This window comes from Lithobates pipiens, unplaced genomic scaffold (genome assembly GCF_037356315.1).
Source record: "Lithobates pipiens isolate NorthernLeopardFrog02 unplaced genomic scaffold, aLitPip1_a1.2 Scaffold_28, whole genome shotgun sequence".
Taxonomy (NCBI): Eukaryota; Metazoa; Chordata; class Amphibia; order Anura; family Ranidae; genus Lithobates; species Lithobates pipiens.
In genome coordinates this window covers 212,511,228-212,532,145 of record NW_027507789.1, presented here as the reverse complement: position 1 = coordinate 212,532,145, position 20,918 = coordinate 212,511,228, and the positions used below count along the sequence as shown (strand labels likewise).

The following is a 20,918-nucleotide window of genomic DNA, read 5'->3' as shown; positions in this document are numbered from 1 at the left end:
AGTCAGAATTTTATTTTTTGTGTCAGTGTGCTTCAGCGAAGATTTAAAAAAAAAAAAAAAGGAAAATGCGCACTATTGTTTCTGGGCTGTACTACGGGTACAAACACCACCTAACATACACATATGTGGCATCACTGCGATCGTCGGGAGCAGGAGAATTTATTTTGAGGTGTTCTGTAGTGGTAGGTTATGGCAGTAGCAAGAATTATGGCTAAATTTCATATATACTTTTTTTTTTTACTATTTTGGGCCAGTTTTCCTTTGATAATAATATTTTAAAAAAAAATTTTTAAAATAAATAAATAACAAAAAAATAAATAAATCAGGAAATATCCATAACTATTTAACAAAAAAAAAAAAATGCAAAATTTGTCCTGAAAAAAAAAAAAAAAAAAAAACCGTATAACCCACCTGGATACACAAAGTAGTTGCGATATGTACGGTTTTACTAACTCATGTCAAAATTGCAAAATTGTGTTTAGGCTTTAAGATTTGTATAACCCTTAGGCGCGAAGGGGTAGTGTCCACAGAACAAGAGAACAATAAAGTTTGATAAAGTCACCCTTATAATGTGTACATTACATAACCAGCACAGGGTTGTTTTTTTTTGTTTTTTTTTTTAATTAGTAACACCTTATTGCACCCTTTTGGAGGTATAGGAGGGGGGGGCTCAACATGGCAGAGGCAAGAGGCTGTAGTCCCAATATGAATGTAAACATTGGATTGTGTATAGGGTGAATGACACCATGGCAATGTTACTGCCGTCATCGCTCAGAAGGATAAAGAAAAACAGGAGTCACACAAAGTTTTTTTTTTTTTTTTTTTCACAATCTGTTAGTGACGTCTAATTTTTTTTTTTTTATCATTATAAATATATTTACATTTAGAACATGAAATTTAAATATTATTCCTCATTAGGCAAGAAAAAAAAAAAGTCAATAGTTTAAGGCTTTATATAAAGAGAAAAAACAAAAACCAAGCACCTTAAGATTCCAATCCATCTCTGCCACAACTGTTTGCGGAGCGGTTGTGATACAGAAAACTTTCATACAGGCATGGGGCTGAAGGCGTTAAGGCAATCACAACCAATGTGGGGGGGGGGGGGGGGGGGGTTGATGAAAAGTGACATATCGGCCTTGCATGGAGATAGCAGTCTGGGGGGGAGGGGCTGAGGTGGATGAGACTGTTTACAAGCGTCATAGGCAGCAACTGTCTATGTGACCCCCCCCAAGCCACCAATTAGATTCCAACTGTTTGTCAGGATAGGATTGCATGAATCTGATTGGCAGATGGCCAGCGCTGAGCCTACTTAAAGAAGAACGCTACTCTTTGTACGGTATGTAGTTATCATAATACAACTACTATGATCAATTATTGGTCACTGTGGTAGAAAAGTTATTTTTTAGTCACCCGGTCATGCTATTAAAATTGTCTGCAATTAACTGCTAAGCTTGCAGAGGGTACAGGGGACTCCCTTTGGTGTTAGCTACACAGCAGTAACATAAGGAATTAATCGAGAATGGCGCTACTTGTGATTTTCCTATATATTGCACTTAGTTGGCGCCCTGTGCCGTTTCCATTACACAGTGGTAAGAATTGATTGCATGAAATTAAAGGCACATTCTACCTTTTTTTTTTTTTTTTTTTCATAAAAAGAAGCTGAACTCCAGGCACATAATCTTTCTTTTCAAATGGATTCCTCGATAGCAACAAAGGATATAAATCTACTTTGTGTGCAGCAAATGCCCTTGCAAGCACAGATATACCCTTATAAAAAGTAGTCATCACTGCACTGTACATAGCCTGAGCAGAGCTGTGGGAAGGCTCCATATACTATAGAATGCTATAGAAAGGGGGAGGAGACCAGACCAGTCACCCTGCACAAGGAGAGAGCAGAGCAGAGCTGTGGGAGGGGCCTGGAAGACCCACCCACTACAAGCTGCCTACTGAAATCTACAAGAGGGGGTGGAGACCAGACCAGTTACCCTGCACAAGGAGAGAGAGAGAGCAGAGCTGTGGGAGTGACCCATCGGGCCCCACCCACTAGTCAGCATACAGAAAACTACAGGAGGGGGGCGGAGACAAGACCAGGCCCCCTGCACAAGGGGAGAGAGCAGCAGTGACCAGTCTTTAACCACTTGCCGACCACCCGCCGCAGATGTACTGTGGCAAGGTGGTTCGGCTGCACAAAAATCGCCGTACCGGTACCACGATTCCTGCACTAGCTTTCGTGGGCCAGCGGGTGAGCCAAGGAGCAGGTCCAGCGGACTCAATGTCTGCCGGCCGCCTGCGATCGTTCCCCACAGAGACAGAACGGAGATCTGCCGAAGTAAACAAGGCAGATTCCGTTCTGTCAGGGGATGACACACTGTGTGCATTTCCTCAGTCATACAGTCCTCCATAGTTAGTAATCACAAAACGGGGAACACAGTTAACCCCTTGATTGCCCCTGTTAACCCCTTCCCTGCCAGTGTCATTAGCATATAACAGTGCATATTTTTAGCACTGATCACTGTAATAATGTCACTGGTTCCCAAAAAAAAAAGTGTCAAAAATGTCAGCTAGGTGTCCGACCTGTCCGCTGCAATTTTGCAGTCCTGCTAAAAATCTCCACCATTACTAGTATAAAAAAAATAAAAAATAAAAGTAAAACAAAATAATAAAAATGCCATAAATCTATCCCCTATTTTGTAGACGCTATAACTTTTTTGCGCAAACCAATCAATATATGCTTATTACATAGTTACATAGTAGGTGAGGTTGAAAAAGGACACGAGTCCATCAGGTCTAACCTATGTGTGTGATTATATGTCAGTATTACCTTTTATATCCCTGTATGTTGTGGTCATTGAGGTGCTTATCGAATAGTTTCTTGAAACTATCGATGCCCCCCCGCTGAGACCACCGCCTGTGGAAGAGAATTCCACATCCTTGCTGCTCTTACAGTAAAGAACCCTCTACGTAGTTTAAGGTTAAACCTCTTACTGGGATTTTCTTTACCAAAAATATATAGAAGAATACATATTGGCCTAAACTGATGAATAAATTCGTTTTTTTTTTTGGATATGTTTTATAGCAGAAAGTAAAAAAATATATATATTTTTTCAAAATTGGTGCTCTTTTTCTGTTTAGCGCAAAAAATAAAAACCGCAGAGGTAATCAAATACCACCAAAAGAAAGCTCTATTTGTGGGGAAAAAAAAAGGACGTCAATTTTGTTTGGGTACAGCGTTGCACGACCACGCAATTGTCAGTTAAAATAACGCAGTGCCGTATTGCAAAAAAATGGCCTGGTCATTAGCGGGGTAAATCCTTCCGGAGCTAAAGCGGTTAATATAGGAAGTGTCACACTGAATTACTACACAGATCTGGAAGAAACACACAAAAGCACGCCAGGATTTAAAGCGGACCTTCAGTCATTTTTCTCAACTTTCCATCTATTAAATCTTCTGCCCTTGCGGTCTTAAAACTTTGGATAGTAAAACATTTTTTTTTTGTCTGCCAGTAAATAGCTTATACAGCCCACTTCCTGTTTCTTGTCTGGAAAAAAACCTAGACCAACACCCCTTTCACACCGGAGCGTTTTGCAGGCGCTATAGCGTTAGAAATAGCGCCTGCAATCCGCCCTAAAAAAGCTGCACTATTGTATGTAGTGTGAAAGCCCCGAGGGCTTTCACACTACAGCGGTGCGCTGGCAGGACGTCAGGGAAAAGTCCTGCCAGCAGCTTCTTTGGAGCGGTGAAGGAGCGGTGTGTTTACCGCTCCTCCCCCGCTGCTCCCCATTGAAATCAATGGGGCAGCGCTGTAATACCACCGGCAAAACGCTGCTATTGCGTCGTATTGCCGGCGGTTTTAAACCTTTCTCGGCCGCTAGCAGGGAGTAAAAGCGCCCCGCTAGCGGCCGAAATGCGTCGCAAATCCGGCGGTAAAACGCCGCTAAAAATAGCGGCGTTTTACCGCACACGCTATCGGCGGTGTGGTGTGAAAGGGGTCTTATGACATCATGCACAGCTCTCTCTCTCTTTCTCTTGAAACTTTGCTAGGAAGGGGGGGGGGGGGGGGAGATGAGTCATAAGAGGGCCAATAACAGCTGCACAGCTGGAGGCGTGCCTCTGTGTAAATCCAGATAGTGAACAGGCAGCAGCTTCAGCTGCCCACAGTTAAAATGGCTGCAGCCAGACTCAGTGGATGGAGATTTCTGCAGCATATTTGGCAAGTACAGAATCGCAGTATATATAAAATAATAGGCAAAGTGGTTGGAGGGAAGCTTCAGAATGGCAAAGATGTTTTTATTACAAAATTATGTGAGCAGACTGCAGCTCCTTTTTAAGGAATACACGATTGATGAACGGATTTAGACAATAATTTGCTTATCCTGGAGTTCAGCTTTTAAAAAATAGTTTTCATTGCAATCACGATCGATCAGTGTGCTGTGGGTGCAGTGCACAGGCTACTATAGACTTCTCCTAGCCCCAGGTCTGTACTGAGATATAGACCCCACCATGATGGGGCTGAAGGAAGCAAAGAATGCACTACAAGCGCACGGGTGGACGTCACTACACATGTGCTCCACTGAACTCTACAAGGGGCCTTCCATCTTGGGACCTGTAGTCTTCCACAGATCCTTGTGAATGGATAATGCAGCCGTGTCGAATTCAGAAAAATGCAGGGCTCTATGGGGGGCACAAAGGCAGACTTTGCATTTAACAATTGCCACAGGCTAATGTGTAGCTAATCCAATAAGGAACCATTGGTGCGATTACTAAGCACTCGCAGTTATTTGCAGGCAATTCGAATAGTGCACCTGAGCTACTAACAACCATAGTCCTTTTTAAAGGGAAAGTTCATCTTCTACATAAATTGGCCCATAAAGACCAAAAAGACCAAGTTGCCCCCCAACCCCCCGCTTTTTTTTTTTTTAAATGCACTGTGCCGTTTGTAAGAATAAGGTTTTAAAAAAAAAGGGAAAGTTCACCTTTTCACAAAAAACAAAAAGGTGAACTCTAAATATCCTGGCCACCCCTCAGGACCCCGGCCATGATGCCCTGGTGCTGCCACTGTTGAGGTCCTTACACCAAAAACACTGCAATACACAGCCCCCGAAGCGAGCACCCAACAGCATGCTTGCAAAGGCAAGTGTTCATTGGTCATTGTAGCTACATGACTGTGCTGGCCAATCAGAAGCGCATCTGAGGCTGCTTCTTCCAGTAAGGGATCCCAAAATAAAGAAGCTCTTTTCATTGGTCAGAATTGGTCAGGCTGACCAATGAGCACTTGCCATTGCCAGCATTATGGTGGTGCTCGGCTCTGGAGTGTGCGGCGTACAGACCGCTTTTTCCATCCGCACAGGGCATCATGGCAACTTTGTGCAGTGGAGCCTGGAGGGCTGGGCCTGGATATTCAGTTCACCTTTTCATTTTTCGAGAAAAAGGTGAACTTTCTCTTTAATGCAAATGTCATACCCGTAGGGGGGGCAAAATACTCGCAATGTTTACATTCCTTTGTCTTGGCTTACTTACAAAACAGCAGACAGCGGGGGTGCTCACCCCCACAAGTGTGCTTCCCTATTAACAGCGCCCTCTTTCTCCTTATTCCAGCAATGCTAAGCCTGTGCTGGGCAGTGTTCATTTTGGCAGCGCATTTCGATTTAGTTTTAGTCTTGGGACTTAAATGGCATTTTAGTTTTAGTCCCATTTTAGTCTTCCGCAATTGTTTTAGTTTTAGTTGTATTTAGTCGACTAAATCTCCAGTACATTTTAGTCGACTAAAATGTCCTACGTTTTAGTCGACTAAAATCTCCAGTATATTTTTAGTCGACAAACTAATTTTAGTCGTCTAAAATCGAATGGGTGTAATTCAATTGTAATGCATTAGTTAACAATTCTCTACAATTTGCAAACGCATTATATACTGCTGGAGTGAAAAATCTCATATGTTATTTATTATTACATTGAGGTATGAACATGCACTACAGACCGGTGTTCATTTCAAAGTCAAATTTCAATTTCGTTTTAGTCTAACGCTGTGTACACACGATCGCACATTCCGACAACAAAACAAACAACAAAAATTTTTTTTTTCCCCCCCGACGGATGTTGGCTCAAACTTGTCTTGCATACACACGGTCACACAAATCTTGTCGGAAATTCCGAACGTCAAGAACGCGGTGGCGTACAAAACGTACGAGCCGAAAAAAAATGAAGTTCAATAGCCAGTGCGGCTCTTCTGCTCGTTTCCGAGCATGCGTGGAACTGTGCGTCGGAATTGTGTACACGCAATCGGAATTTACGCTGATTTTGTTGTCAGAAAATTTTGAGAACCAGATCTCTAATTTTGTGCAAGGGAAACTCCAATGGAAACAGTCGGATGGAGCCTACACACGGTCAGAATTTCCGAGAATGAGCTCCGGTCACACATTTGCCGTCGGAAAGTCCGACCGTGTGTATGGGGCATTAGTCTTTTGACTAAAATGGCATTTTAGTTTTAGTCGTATTTTTGTAATTTCAGTTGTTTTAGTTTTAGTTGTATTTTAGTCGACTAAAATAATATTAATTTAGTCGACTAACACATTTTAGTCGACTAAATGAATATTATTTTAGTCGACTGAAAAAAAAAAAAAAAATTAACACTGGTGCTGGGATAGGGGGCGACAGAGAACACGCACACCGCGCATTCACCGGGCTTCATGGGTGACAGAATATTTTTCACAAACTGTACAGTGCATTTCATTTTTAACAGTTAAGCATATTTGAATGTACTGGGGCCCCCCCCCCCTTGTCTGCATTGGGCCATTATATGTAAAAGGCGATCTTTAATTAGGTTGTTTTCAGACTGGAGTTCCTCCTTATGATGTGCACCGCTGCAATCACTCCGTCAGCTGGGTTCCACGTGTGATTCGGCATAAAGTCCCGAGCCAAACCCAGCGGCGGCGATTCATCAAGTATGCCGAAACAGCTAACATCAGACACAGGCAAGGCAGCGTAGAATGGTTAAATGACAGTAAATGTAAAGCACGGCTTCATTATTAACATTTTTACATCTATAAGTTAAACTTTTAGGAGCTTTTACAGACATTAAAAAAAAAAAAGAAATTCTGTTTCCTAAAAGGGAGACAGTCTCCTAAGCACACATCACTTCCTGTCCAGTGTCCCTCATAAGAGAAGAGGGAACAACAAGTGGCACTTGGCTTTACAGCAAATATATCTTTTGCACAGAAATAGGAAATTAGACATTTGTACATGGTGTAAATAGATCTTTTGCATGAGGGTAACTTAAAGAAGAATTCCAGGTATAAAATGTATTTATTTTTTACAAAGCTACATTGTTCCAGCATGTTCCAATGTAACCATGTCAATGCCATACCTGTGGGATCCCTGTAGGACATGGGTGCTCAACCTGGGGCTCGCCAGTTGTTGCAGAACTACATGTCCCATGATGCATTGCAAGACTGACAGTTACAAACATGACCCCCAAAGGCAGAGGCGTAATGAGACTTGTGGTCTGATCTGCAGCAGTTTTCAGGAACGGGCGCCATTCGATGAAATACAAAGAATTCTCTGATAGGGCGAGGTGAAGGTCGTGGGATCACCGCCCTGGTGATGTCACGATCTTCACCTGCTCCAGTCAGAAAATGCTTTCAATTGCATTGAGAAAAACGCATTCTCCAAAAAGGCACCAGTGCTGAGTGGGTGACCTCCTGTTTCAGAATGCAGCAGGGTAGCCGCTCAGCACTGTACCGGGAACCAAGTGGAGATCACCAGAGGAGCGCTCTTTTACTTTAGTCATTTCCGTGCCTATGCATGGTCTCCCCACTCCATCACTTTAATGGAGCATTACCTTTGAGTATGGGAAAGCATAGGGTATCACCTACATGACAGTACCTTGGCACCAAAGCGGCCAATCACTAGGTCTGCACTCTATCACAGCAGGGGCAGAGATCATCCACTTGGGTAAGCTGTGGCACCAGAACTTAACCATGGTTGACTACTGAAGTGGGGACAGTGAGGATTGGTGAAAAAATAGCAGGGGTCTAAAACCTTCTACACAAAGGGCCAGTTTACTGTCCTTTAGACTTTTGGAGGGCCTCAACGGTGGCCAATAGGTTGTGTAGAGAAGGTCTTAACGTCAGTGGGGGGAAAAAATAACGCCCCATCATTTGTTTCAGTGGGAGTAATTGTGCCCCATCACTGGTTTCAGTGGGAGGAATAGCGCACCATCATTGGTGTCAGTGGGAGAAATTGTGCCCCATCATTGGTGTCAATGGGAGAAATTGTGCCTTTTTCACTGGAGTCAGTGAGGAAAAATTATGCCCCACTGTTGATATCGGTGTTTGAAATAGTGCCCCGAGGGCGGGATAAAAACAAGAAAAGGGCCACAGTTTGGAGACAACTGTTCGAAAGGGATCCCACAGGATTGGTATATGCAGATTTCTATTGGTCCAAGCTAGAACCAATGTATCGATGTAAAAATAAAAATGCATACCTGGAATTCTTCTTTAAACTTCAAATCAAAAGGAGTCCTATAAGAAAACAAAAACAGGATCTACAAGTCAAGATTACCATGACTTCACATATAACTGACTTTCTAATACCTGCCAATAACCAGCAAATACACCCACTAAAAATGTAAGGATCGTTATGTTTAGCACAAGAGAGGACGAGATATTAAAGTACAATTACCCGAAACCTAACTACACATTCAAGATTATAACCCAGCGAAGCACCACAATTGTTACACCCGCTTCCGCCCCGACTTTAAGAGGATCTTTGCCCACACAGACGTTGGGATCTCATCATTTACACCTTGGCAGATGGTGTAATGGAACTGCCAGACCCGCCCCCAAGGAGCGGCATCAAACTGGCTGCCTGTGGGATCCTGCTTCATAGTATCCTCTATGTATAGAACAATGGCTTCAGCACTGCACAATCAACAACATCTATGTCCTACCATGACTTCCATGTTTGCTGGGACAAAGAACAGTAAATTGAAGTCACGTTCATATGAAATTGGGTGCAGACATTGAGTCAGTTCTTTTTCTCAGATTGGATCACTATAAATGGTTCATGTATATTAAGAGGACCTTCAGAAATAGATATTTAGTATTAATTATGACTCCTTTAAAGGGGACCTGTCAAAAACGTGTGTTTGAGGGGGGGGGGGGGGGGGGTGATATTGCTTAACTGCAATCGCCAGGATCCCGTCCGATCTATGGGAGATAAAAGAAATAGCTGGAAGTTTTAGTTATGGGTGGACATATGACTAGTCCCCCTTCCCCCATGTGACAATGCTGGTGCCTAGTGATTGAACCAAGGCTGTCACATGGGGAGGGTGGGGGAAAACTCCTCTTTAGTACAGAAATGGGCTGATGCCATTAGGGCAAATAACCAATGTGGGGGGAGGGGGGTTGTGCAAAACTGACATATGGTGGCCATGCATAGAGATGGCAGTCTGAGTAGAGGAAAGGTTGGAGAAGAGGTGGATGAAACTGAAGACGGATACAGTCCTCCTTCCCCAATGTGACAGCGCTGGTGCCTAGTGATTGGACCAGGCCTGTCACATGGGAGTGGGTGGGGAAAAAGTCATGTGTAAGCTCTGAAAAGTCGCACACAAGGAATGTTTCCCCAGCTTCAAGAGTGTGAAAAGGAGAGTTGGGAAGGGGGTGGGGGTGTCCCCAAGGACACCTTTTACTATGCCCTGCATTGATATAGGAAAGGACCATGCAAACTTTATTTCCAAATAAAGGAGATTTACTAAATTATAAAATAAAAACAAAGCTGGGAATTCTGGCTTGGTGATGCAGTGGGCAGGGGCACCTAAAATGCACCTTTAGTTGGGGTAATAATTTTATAAAAATAGTAGAAATCTAAACGCTAGAGTTATATGATATCAGAAAATACAGGGAGTAATTCTATTTAAATGATTTGCGTCTCAGCTAGTGGAGGGCTCGGGATTCAAAGGGTGGCTCAGGACAGCCTGCCAGGGTACAAAGATCAAACAGGACACAAGTTGGCACAGTTCACCAAATATCAATACCAGCACTTGGCAGAGACCAGTTTACGCGGCCTATGAAATCTGCCAAGTCATAGTGGGGGCTTATTGACCGAGAATACGAAACTTCAGTCATGTGATCAAAATATTAGCAGGTAAACTAGACTTAAAGTGGAAATGCAGGTCAACACATTTTAGAAGAGATAAAAAAAGGTATATGTAGAATGAGAATTTTACAGAGTAGTTTATAAAAAGGAGTCATTGATATCATTTACGAGAGTACGGGGGGGGGGGCAAGTCCAGTCACCATTTCTAAACTTAAGAATGGGAGATAAAGGTCCTTTTAGGTTTGTCATCACTTTAGAAGCCCCCCTCCCCCCCCTCTACAGGAAATTGACAGGCTGGTGCATGAGAGTGTCCTGTTATAGTTACCCAGGAGATGGAAGACAGCGTGTTTGTTTCTGACAGTATGGCAATTGTAAGACCCTAAAGGGGTGTCCCACCTCTGGTACTATGGTAGACCTAGCTGTACTGCAAATCTACATACAATGTCTGAGTCATCATTCTTCACGGACTTGTCAACTTTCACATACACATTTGTCAACGACATTACTAGCTACTGAGCAGCCTGAACCCTAAAAGGATGGCGTAACTGTCTTTCCATATATTCACGTAGGTGGGGTATTGTGTGATTTTCATGCCTATGTTCTTTAACTTGGCACATAAAACCCAGGGCTGCATGACGTCCGAGCCTAAAAGAGATGCTGCCATAAACATCTAATCAATTCTGTCGCTATCTCTGTCAGTACTTCCTTAACAGTCGGTCTTGTCTTGAGTTCAGACTCTACGCAGTCCTCAGTTCTACCATGGAAGTTAGCAAGTGCTGTAGCCTATATTCCTCAGTTCTTCCATGGAAGTTAGCAAGTGCTGTAGCCTATATTCCTCAGTTCTTCCATGGAAGTTAGCAAGTGCTGTAGCCTATAATCCTCAGTTCTTCCATGGAAGTTAGCAAGTGCCGTAGCCTATAATCCTCAGTTCTTCCATGGAAGTTAGCAAGTGCTGTAGCCTATAATCCTCAGTTCTTCCATGGAAGTTAGCAAGTGCTGTAGCCTATATTCCTCAGTTCTTCCATGGAAGTTAGCAAGTGCTGTAGCCTATAATCCTCAGGTCTTCCATGGAGGTTAGCAAGTGCTGTAGCCTATAATCCTCAGTTCTTCCATGGAAGTTAGCAAGTGCTGTAGCCTATAATCCTCAGGTCTTCCATGGAAGTTAGCAAGTGCTGTAAGCCTATAATCCTCAGGTCTTCCATGGAAGTTAGCAAGTGCTGTAGCCTATATTCCTCAGGTCTTCCATGGAAGTTAGCAAGTGCTGTAGCCTATAATCCTCAATTCTTCCATGGAAGTTAGCAAGTGCTGTAGCCTATAATCCTCAGGTCTTCCATGGAAGTTAGCAAGTGCTGTAGCCTATAATCCTCAGTTCTCCCATGGAGGTTAGCAAGTGCTGTAGCCTATAATCCTCAGGTCTTCCATGGAAGTTAGCAAGTGCCGTAGCCTATAATCCTCAGGTCTTCCATGGAAGTTAGCAAGTGCTGTAGCCTATAATCCTCAGTTCACCCATGGAGGTTAGCAAGCTAAAGGCTACAGACCTTATTCTTCGGCTCTCCCATAAAAGTACGTAATTTGAGGGCTACAGACTATGTCTAAGCAACCCCATAGAAGTTAGCAAGCTGCCACAGAATTTATTCCTCAGCTTTCTAGTATAATTTTAAAAGCCAAGAAAGCCAAGTGCTAGATTAAATTCCTCTGCTCTCTCCCATGGATGTTGGCAAGCTTAGGGTTAGACTTTTTTTTTTCCTTAGCTCTCCCAAGGATGTTAGTGAGCTGAGGCCTACAGACTTTATATCTCAGCTCTCCCATGGAGGATAGGGAGCTGCCACAGATTTTATTCCTCAGGTTTTCTAGTAGAATTTATAAAGCCAAGAAAGCCAAGTGCTAGATTTAATTCCTCTGCTCTCCCGTGGAAGTTACTAACAGACTATGGGCCCCGTATCAAAATGTTTTCGTTCACATCAGACGAATTTTGCATTCCCATACAAGTGTATAGGAACGCAAAACCGGCTCGAAGAAGTTCAAATTGCACCTGTCAATATATTCTAAATTATATCACAAGTGTCTCATACCAATGATGTTGACTCTCAAGATTTTTAAAACTTAAAAAGCAGTCTACCTTCAAAGAAAAACAATATGTTTATGCTCTGCTGCGCGCAACGCCAAACTCCTTTTGAAGAAAGGAACGTGCTCAAATATCTTCAGTATCTGGACACGTTGGACATCTTGCCCCCTTGTTGTGTGGTGTGGTTCCTTCTGTGGGAGCCTGAGTCCTATAGTGACGCAAGTCCCAGAGGAGCAAACCATACAGCGCAGTGGGGGGAGCCATCATTTGGAACCCCCAGATGTGTCACACATATAAGTCTGAGGCTATTCAGTCCTTCAACCCAGAGGAGTTCAACAGCATAGGCAGCAGGACAGGTAAGCAGTCCTCAGTTCTATCATGGAAGTTAGTAAGCTGAGGGCTAAAGACCTTATTCCTTAGCTCTCCCATGGAAGTTAGCAACCTGAGGGCTGCAGACTATACATTTCTCAGTTCTCCCATGGAAGTTAGCGAGCTGAGGGCTACAGACCTTATTCCTTGGCTCTCCCATGGAAGTTCAATATCTGAGCGTTGTAGACCTTATTCCTTGGCTCTCCCATACAAGTTAGCAAGCTGAGAGCTACAGACCTTATTCCTCAGCACTACCATGGAAGTTAGCAACCTGAGGGCTGCAGACCTTATTCCCTGACTCTGCCATGGGAGTTAGCGAGCTGAGGGCTATAGACCTTAATCCTTGGCTCTGCCATGGAAGTTGGCCAGCTGAGGGCTATAGACCTTATTCCTTGACTCCACTATATACGTTTTAGAGCTGAAGGCTACAGACTATATTTCTCGGTTCTCTCAAGGAAGTTAGCAAGCTGAGGGCTTCAGATCTTAATTCCTTAGCTCTCCCATGGAAGTTGGCAACCTGCAGGGAGGACTGCTTTTAAAGTTTCAAAAACAGCAACAAAGTCAACACTTTTGTAGAAGTTACCGAGCAGAGTTCTACAAGTCGTTAAAGTCACCCCCTACCGTTAGTAAGTGTGTAAAGAATATAAACCTTTCCTGAGCCATCCCCACGATTACCATTTCTTTCAACTTTTACACTGATATTAGCACAACCGTTAAAAACATGCCAACGCATTTCGCCTTCTGTTACAGTCAACTGGCTACCACGAAAGCACTGCACAATGTAAGCACTATGCTTCTTATTTACAAAACAAGCAGCCCAAAACGACGACTCCACATACACGAACGCCTACCTAATGCACTTACCTACTCAGGAAACCCTGATGGAAACTGCTGCTAAGCATCCTCTTTTTTTTAGATCTAGTTATGGATGGACTTACAGTACCGGTGCTACTTATCAACTGCGAGTTTTATTAATTCGTTGCCGGTTTCTAAAAAACAAGAAAAAAAAAAAAAAGAAAAAAAATGTAAAGGAAAGGAAAGAGCCTCTTCCCTTCACTGCGGTCAGTACAGAGGTATTTAAAAATATATTTCTTCTTTCAGCGTCTTAGGGGTTGAGTGTCAGTCAGTGCCTTGATTATAGAGATAAGAAGGAAACTGGTGATGGAAAATGTGCTACATCCCAGGACCCGGATTGCCTGCAGGATCAAAACATGCACTTTAGGCCTTTCTTACAAAATCAAAAAAGATTTGAAAATTTAAAACATTCTAAATAATAATAATAATTCGACAGCAAAAAAAAAAAAAAAAAAAAAGCACTGTTCTTCCTTCATATCTGTATTAGGTGTCTCCACAGGCAGCAGACTCATGTTGATACAACAAATGTTTATCACTGATGCGTTTCCATAGTGCAAGACGGTGTACAATCTCTTCTCTGGCCCATGTGATGGACACACGAAGCTCAGCAAAAGGTGATGGGTCACCTGGGACATCAGCAAAACAGAAAACAACAAAACGGAAAAAATAAAAATAACAATGTATGGTGTCAGCTGCTTCAGGAAGCAGGCGGGCCTCAAGGCTTTGGGCCCAGCCCGATCCTCCTTAGTGTCACGGAGTGTGAGTCTGTGGATTAGAGAGTCTTATGGAGTTTTATAGCACAATCTTGTCTTGTGCTGGTTAGTCAGTTACTTCCAGGTGAGTCTTTGACATATTTGGCTAATGGCTTTAGTTTTCACTTTTTTTCTTTTTTTAAAAGGTTGGCAACTGGTTAAAGAGTGGCGGGAGCTGGCCGGACGTTATTTGACCTTCTGGGCCCATTTTAAGTCGTCTGACCGCGGTTTCTCCCCCGTGACGCCATGGATGAAGTCTTCGAGCCGTCGCCAGAATCCAATCTTTTCTAGTGGGTAGTTCAGCCAACCTTGACCGGAGATATAAAAGAATGCAGGATTAGACTCTGATGAGATCAGTATATTGCTGCTTACACATCTTAGGTACAGTCTCCTTTTGATTAATGGGGATTTTAAAGGGGCTGCATCGATAGAACAGACTTGGCCATTAAAATCAATACCATTTATTACAAATCCATATTAAAAACCATAATGAGTTACATAAAGAAAATAATTTGTTATCATCCTCTGCAATTGATATGATGGTATAATCAAGGTGTGTGCCTTTTCTTCTACATGTTTCGCAGTATGGCTTCTTCAGGAAGTATGCATATAGGATGCTAACAAAAATGCAAATATATATACTAGTAAAATACAAAAACTTATTGAACTGAGGTAAATGCATCAAATGGGGAGACAACGAAAACCCACCCACACATAGACCATCAACCCTACAACCAGAATCATCCTATCCTGTGCCTCTGGTTGGCTCCTGGTGAAGCCTATTCCATCTTTGTGGCGCCTTTTTGGTGTTATCCTGGATGTAGGGTGGATTTTGTTGTCCTCCATTTGATCTATTTACCTCAATTCAATAAGGTTTTGTATCTTACTAGTATAGCTTTCTATTTTGTATCAATACTTCCTGAAGAAGCCATAAGGTGAAATATGTAGAAGAAAATGCATAGAGGACCTTCATTATACCATCATATCAATTACAGAGGATGATAAATATGTAATTTATGTAACTCATTATGGATTTGAAAATGGATTTGTAAAAATTATTGATTTTAACTGCCAAGTCTGGTCTATATGACATTTATAGGTAAAGTTGATCCAGGGAAAATTAGATTGCCTCTCGCGGATCAGGAAGGAATTTTTTTTTCCGTGCTGTAGCAAATTGGATCATGCTTTGCCGGGGGTTTTTTTGCCTTTCTCTGGATCAACTGTGGGTACAGAACTGTGTATGTGGGATTGTATGATTTATTTTTTTTTGGTTAAACTAGATGGACTTGTGTCTTTTTTTCAACCTAATTATGACTAACTATGATGTACCACCTTTAAAATCACTATCCTTTCTAATGTTTATGTATCAGTTTTCAGTATGTCGTGCTGTTAAAATCCCTTCCTTTCAGCCACACATTCATTTTTATATTCATTTGATTAACCTCCCTGGCGGTACGAATATTTCGGATTTTAGGTGCTAAAAGCGGTACAATTATTTTGCATGAAAATTTGGCGTTTTATATTGTAGTCCTGTAATTCTTAGGAATAACTCTCTTAAATCTGTCCAAACCAGAGAGTCTAGCAGACATCCCGGGTATAATAAAGTTTGAAAAATGAAATCATAAATTATAATATAATAAATAACTATAAATAATTGTACCAAATAATAATATAACAATATTAAAAATTATTCAATAATGCAATCAAATCAAAAACACTGAAATTTGCTCAGTTGCAGAATTGTCACTGTCATTACTTTTCAATATTTGATGACGGATCTCCCCACAAATCGCTGTCGCTCAATTCTGCAAGTGATTACAATTTATTATAGCTATTTTCTAGCTGGTCTAAAACCATTTTTGATGAAAAGGGACAGTTTTGGTTGCTATGGACAATCTCCAGTTTCCTGGCATAAAGAACAGTTTTTATAATATAAAACTGCATGCAGGACACTGGGCAGACCACTAGGGACAAAGGGGATGTGAAATATTTACATACAGCAATGTAATCTGTAAGATTACATTATACTGTATGTATACTGTGTGTTTCACTTTTTGAATTTGGCGCCGATCTCCGTCCCCGTGTGTCGCAACGCTCGCAGGGAACGGAGATCGGTGATGTGATAGATCAAGCGAGACACGGCTCGCTCGTACAGCGGGGAGACAATGCTGGATCCGAGGCAGAAGGTAAGTAAGCGTCCTCCTGGATCCAGCGATGCGATCCCGAGTCTGGCTCGGGGTTACCGCTAAGGGTACAAAAATTCCACCCCGAGCCAGACTCGGGAAGACCGTCAGGGGGGTTAATCAGCAACTAAATAAAAGGGAGGGACTACATCAGAAACAGCCCGATATAAAACCCCAGACTGACACCCGACGCCCTTGCCTATCCTCAGCACAATATTATGCCAAAAGCATGGTTTACTTAACCGGTCTTTATCCTGGTTCATACCACTATGGCTTTAGCATGCTAGAGAGCAGTAAAAATGAAAACTCATGCGTCACTGTTCGAGGAACATAGGCATCAAATGTTACTTTCATGACAAGGGTTGTAAGTGTTATGATGTTTTTTGCACATATAGCTTAGCAAAGTTCTCCTTTAGGCCCCTTCCACACAAGGTGGACTCCCTTTGGATCAGTAGGGGATCTGTCCGCTGATCAGAGAAGAGCAGGAGGATGACAGAGTTCATGCATAGCGGACACGGACAGAGCCAGCTCCGCTCTATGGAAGGGCAGGACTCTGCTGTCAGTTTACACCCTACTGCCCTCTTATTCGACCCACTAGACGGAGAGGAGCTCCTTCCGTTTTTTTTTTTGCTTTTTTTGTTTTGTTTTTAGTGGACCGGATTGGATTGGAGGTAGGCTAGGCTGGACTGGCCAAGCATGTCTCCAGACCTAAACCCTATTGAGTATCTGTGGGGCATGCTCAAACGGAAGGTGGAGAAGCGCAAAGGTCTCTAACGTGAACCAGCTCCGTGATGTCGTCATGGAGGAGTGGAAAAGAACTCCAGTGGACCCTCTGGGGTCGATTTACAAAAACTGGAGAGTGCAAAAACTGGTGCAGCTGTGCATGGTAACCAATCAGCTTCTAACTTCAGCTTGTTCAATTAAGCTTTGACAAAAAGAAAAACTGGAAGCAGATTGGTTTCTATGTAGAGCTGCACCAGATTTTGCATGCACCAATTTTAGTAAATCAATCACTTTGTGCCAAAGGGGCTTTAAAGAGGAAGTAAACCCTGATGGGTTTTACTTGCTCTTTTGTTTCCTGCAAACCCGGCAAAGTTAAAGCATAAGGCTCGGTTCACACAGGGGGCGACACGACTTGCCGTGCCGCGACCTGCCGCGACCTCAGCGGCGACTTGCAAATGACTTCTGTATAGAAGTCAATGCAAGTCGCCCGAGGTCGCCCAAAAGTAGTACAGGAACCTTTTTTCTAAGTCGGAGCGACTCGAGTCGCTCCTCTTAGAACGGTTCCGTAGTACAGAACGGGGGCGACTTGTCAGGTCGCGGCACGGCAAGTCGTGTCGCCCCCTGTGTGAACCGAGCCTAATGGGCTAGTATGCATCGCTGATGTTTAGTTAAAGATGAATTGCAGGCTAAACCAAACTAGCCTTAAGGCCCCTTTCACACTGGGGTGGGAACGGCGTCAGCGGTAAAACAGCGCTATTTTTAGTGCCTCTTTACCGTCGTTTTAGCAGTGGTATTTGGCCACTAGCGGGTCGGTTTTACCCCCCCTGCTAGTGGCTGAGAAAGGGTTAAAACCACCACAAAGCGCTGCCCCATTGATTTCACAGCTCCAAAGATTCTGCTAGCAGGACTTTTTTTTTTACTGTCCTGCCAGCGCACCGCTCCAGTGTAAAAGCCATCGGGGCTTTCACACTGGAGACACAGCAGTGGCTCTTTCAGGGCACTTTGCAGGCGCTATTTTTAGCACTGTAGTGCCTGAAAAGCGCCCAAGTGTGAAAGGAGTCTAAAGGGGCTGTAAGGGCAGGACTTTTTTTTTTTTTACCTTACTGCATTCTATGCAGTAAAGTAAAAGAAAAAAAACTCTGCATGCAGCGCCCCTGCTCCCAGACCCTCTTAATACATACCTAATCCCAATCTCGATCCAGCAATGTGCACGAGAGCAGAGACTCTCTCCCTCCTCATTGGAGCATGCTGCATTCAGGAGTTGACATCAGCTGCTGCAAGTGTAAAAGTGTTATGCCACTCACCCACCTCTCCCGCCCGCCTCCTCCATTCCTAGATCTCATACTATTCTTTCCCAGAGTGCAAAACATTCTATATAAGGAAGGATGGGCAGATGAATGGCAGGATTTACCTCAATCCAATCACAGAACACTTCGGTTCTGGGAAATAATAGCGCAAGTTCTATGAATGGAGATGATGAATGGAAGGGGTGTGTGAGTGGTGCCAGCCTTTTTCACTTATAGCAACTGTGTTCACCACCCCAGCTCCAGAACATCAGCACTGTGGAGAGTACCTGGCAGCAGTAGGGACAAGATTTCTACACTATGCAGCAGCCAGCCACTTTATTACAGGTAAATTAGGTGCAGGCCATGGTGTTTGACACCAACGCCACTCAACGTTTTGTAATTTTACTTCCCGTTTTAGAAATGCAATGAACATTATCTCTATGTCCCGGCCCTGTGTGGATGCGGAGATGGCTCACCTGTCGTTATACAGAAGTAGGTTTCGTGCGGAGACACGTGGTGGATGCGGTGGTGTTTGCGGGGTAAGATGATGTGCCAGTCTTGGAGGAAGACCACCCAGGAAGGAAGACCAAAGTAGGTGTGAGACCACTTGTGAATCTGGTTGGTCAGTGTGACAAACATGGCCAAAGCGAATATAAAGCAGTCGGTGGCGTAGGACTTGTAGATGAGATCTGTGATAGAAGAGACGGGTTACACAGTGTACACACAGAGCAATATTTATTTATTACAGGTACTTAGTGTGCGATAGAGATATCTATCTATCTATCTATCTATATATATATATATATATATATATATATATATATATATATATATATATATACACACACACATCTCTCTTTCTCTCTCTATATATACATATATATACACACACACACACACACACTTTCCAAAAGTATTGGGACACTGCCCACCCTTTGCAGCAATAACAGCTTCAGCTCTTCGGGGAAGGCTGTCCACAAGGTTTAGGAGTGTGTATATGGGGATGTTTGACAAATTTTTCCAGAAGCGCATTTTTGAGGTCAGGCACTGATGTTGGAAGAGAATGCCTGGCTCGCAGTCTGCTCTGATTCATCCCAAAGGGGTTCTATCAGGTTGAGGTCAGGACTCTGTACAGACCAGTCAGGTTCCTCCACCCCAAACTCTCTAATCCATGTCTTTATGGACCATGCTTTTGTAAACTGGTGTGAAGTCATGTTGGAACAGGAAGGGGCCATACCCAAACTGTTCCCACAAAAATGGGAGCGTGAAATTGTGCAAAATGTCTTGGTATGCTGACGCCTTAAAGAGTTCCCTTCACTGGAACTAAGGGGCCAAGCCCAACCCTTGAAAAACAATCCCACACCATAATCCCCCCTCCACCAAATGATTTGGACCAGTGCACAAAGCAAGGTCCATAAAGACATGGATGAACGAGTTTGGGGCGGAGGAACCCGACTGGCCTGCACAGAGTTTTTACGGAGGGCTTTGTTCCAAGGCGAGTATTTCACCGATGCATACTAGCACATTATGCCATTGCCTTGCAGGTTTTTATTTATTTTTTATTTTGGAACATCCGTGGCTTACAACCACTTTAAACTAGCATGTTTTTGGAGTGTGGGAAGAAACCGGAATACCCAGGAGGAAACCCACACAGGCACAGGGAGAACATGCAAAACTCCAAATACCAGCGTGCTTAGAGGTGGAGAATACAACACTAAAAGTTTTTTGTTTTACTTTTTGGATATGGGGAGGGCTTTAAATCCCCATTACTACAGTCTGAGGCTTCTTAGCGGTGGATTTGCCATACTTCCTGTCCCAGTGGCAACACCATCACCCAACACAGGAAGTCAGGGGAGATCCCTAATGGGGACACAGACCGCAGCATGAGAAGCTGAATGCGTTCTAGTCTTCCCGTGCTCTCATTGCCATCTCTGCCACTACTGGAGATTTTGCCTCACTTCCAATACTGGACAGTAATGTTTTCACCAGGAAAACAATCTCCTCAGCCTCAGATAAAATGAACAAAAAAAAAAAAAAGTAGTCATATCTGGAGAAAGACTTTGAACTATAAAAATAAAATTGGCTGCCAAAACCGAATCTTGGAGCATAGATGCAGATGGCCAAGGGGCAGCTGGACTATGTATATCCTCTCTAACTAGAATACACCATTTTGGAATGTATACACATGGTTTAGAAGCCCAAGATAGACATTCACAGCGTTCCACATCAGGCATTCCACGCATCTCTCCGAGGTGCACAACACTCCGAAAGAACGTCTGGATGTAGGAGCCTCTGGATAGCAGATCCTACATGGGACATCATGAAGAATCAAATGTAACTTTCAGTTGGGATGGGAAGACTTGTGTTATCATACAGAGGGCCACTGTTTCTAAATCATGGCACCCTGTAAAGGCCTCCTGATGAGGCCTGCCCTTGCAACAACCCCCCCCAGGGTGCAGCAGAACACTACCTTTGCTGGAAAAAGAAAATGCCTGCACAACACGGCTGGTCCCGAATCCTTTTTATTGAGACGTCCAAAAATGACACACACAGGACACGGACAGGTACAGGTGGTTGACACGTTTCATACAA

The 20,918-nt window shown here is 43.3% G+C and overlaps 1 protein-coding gene across 1 annotated transcript in view; it reads right to left on the bottom strand.

The window, feature by feature from the left end:
* Positions 1 to 937: 937 nt before the first annotated feature.
* Positions 938 to 20,918, bottom strand: part of PEDS1 (plasmanylethanolamine desaturase 1) — an 80,678-nt gene continuing 60,697 nt past the window's right edge. Inside the window, exons 5-6 of the mRNA XM_077460511.1 lie at positions 18,803 to 19,015; positions 938 to 14,442 (exon numbers count right to left, since the gene is read on the bottom strand). Of these exons, the coding sequence (XP_077316637.1) occupies positions 14,321 to 14,442; positions 18,803 to 19,015 (335 nt within the window). The 3' untranslated portion in view covers positions 938 to 14,320. The remainder of the gene's footprint in view (positions 14,443 to 18,802; positions 19,016 to 20,918) is intronic.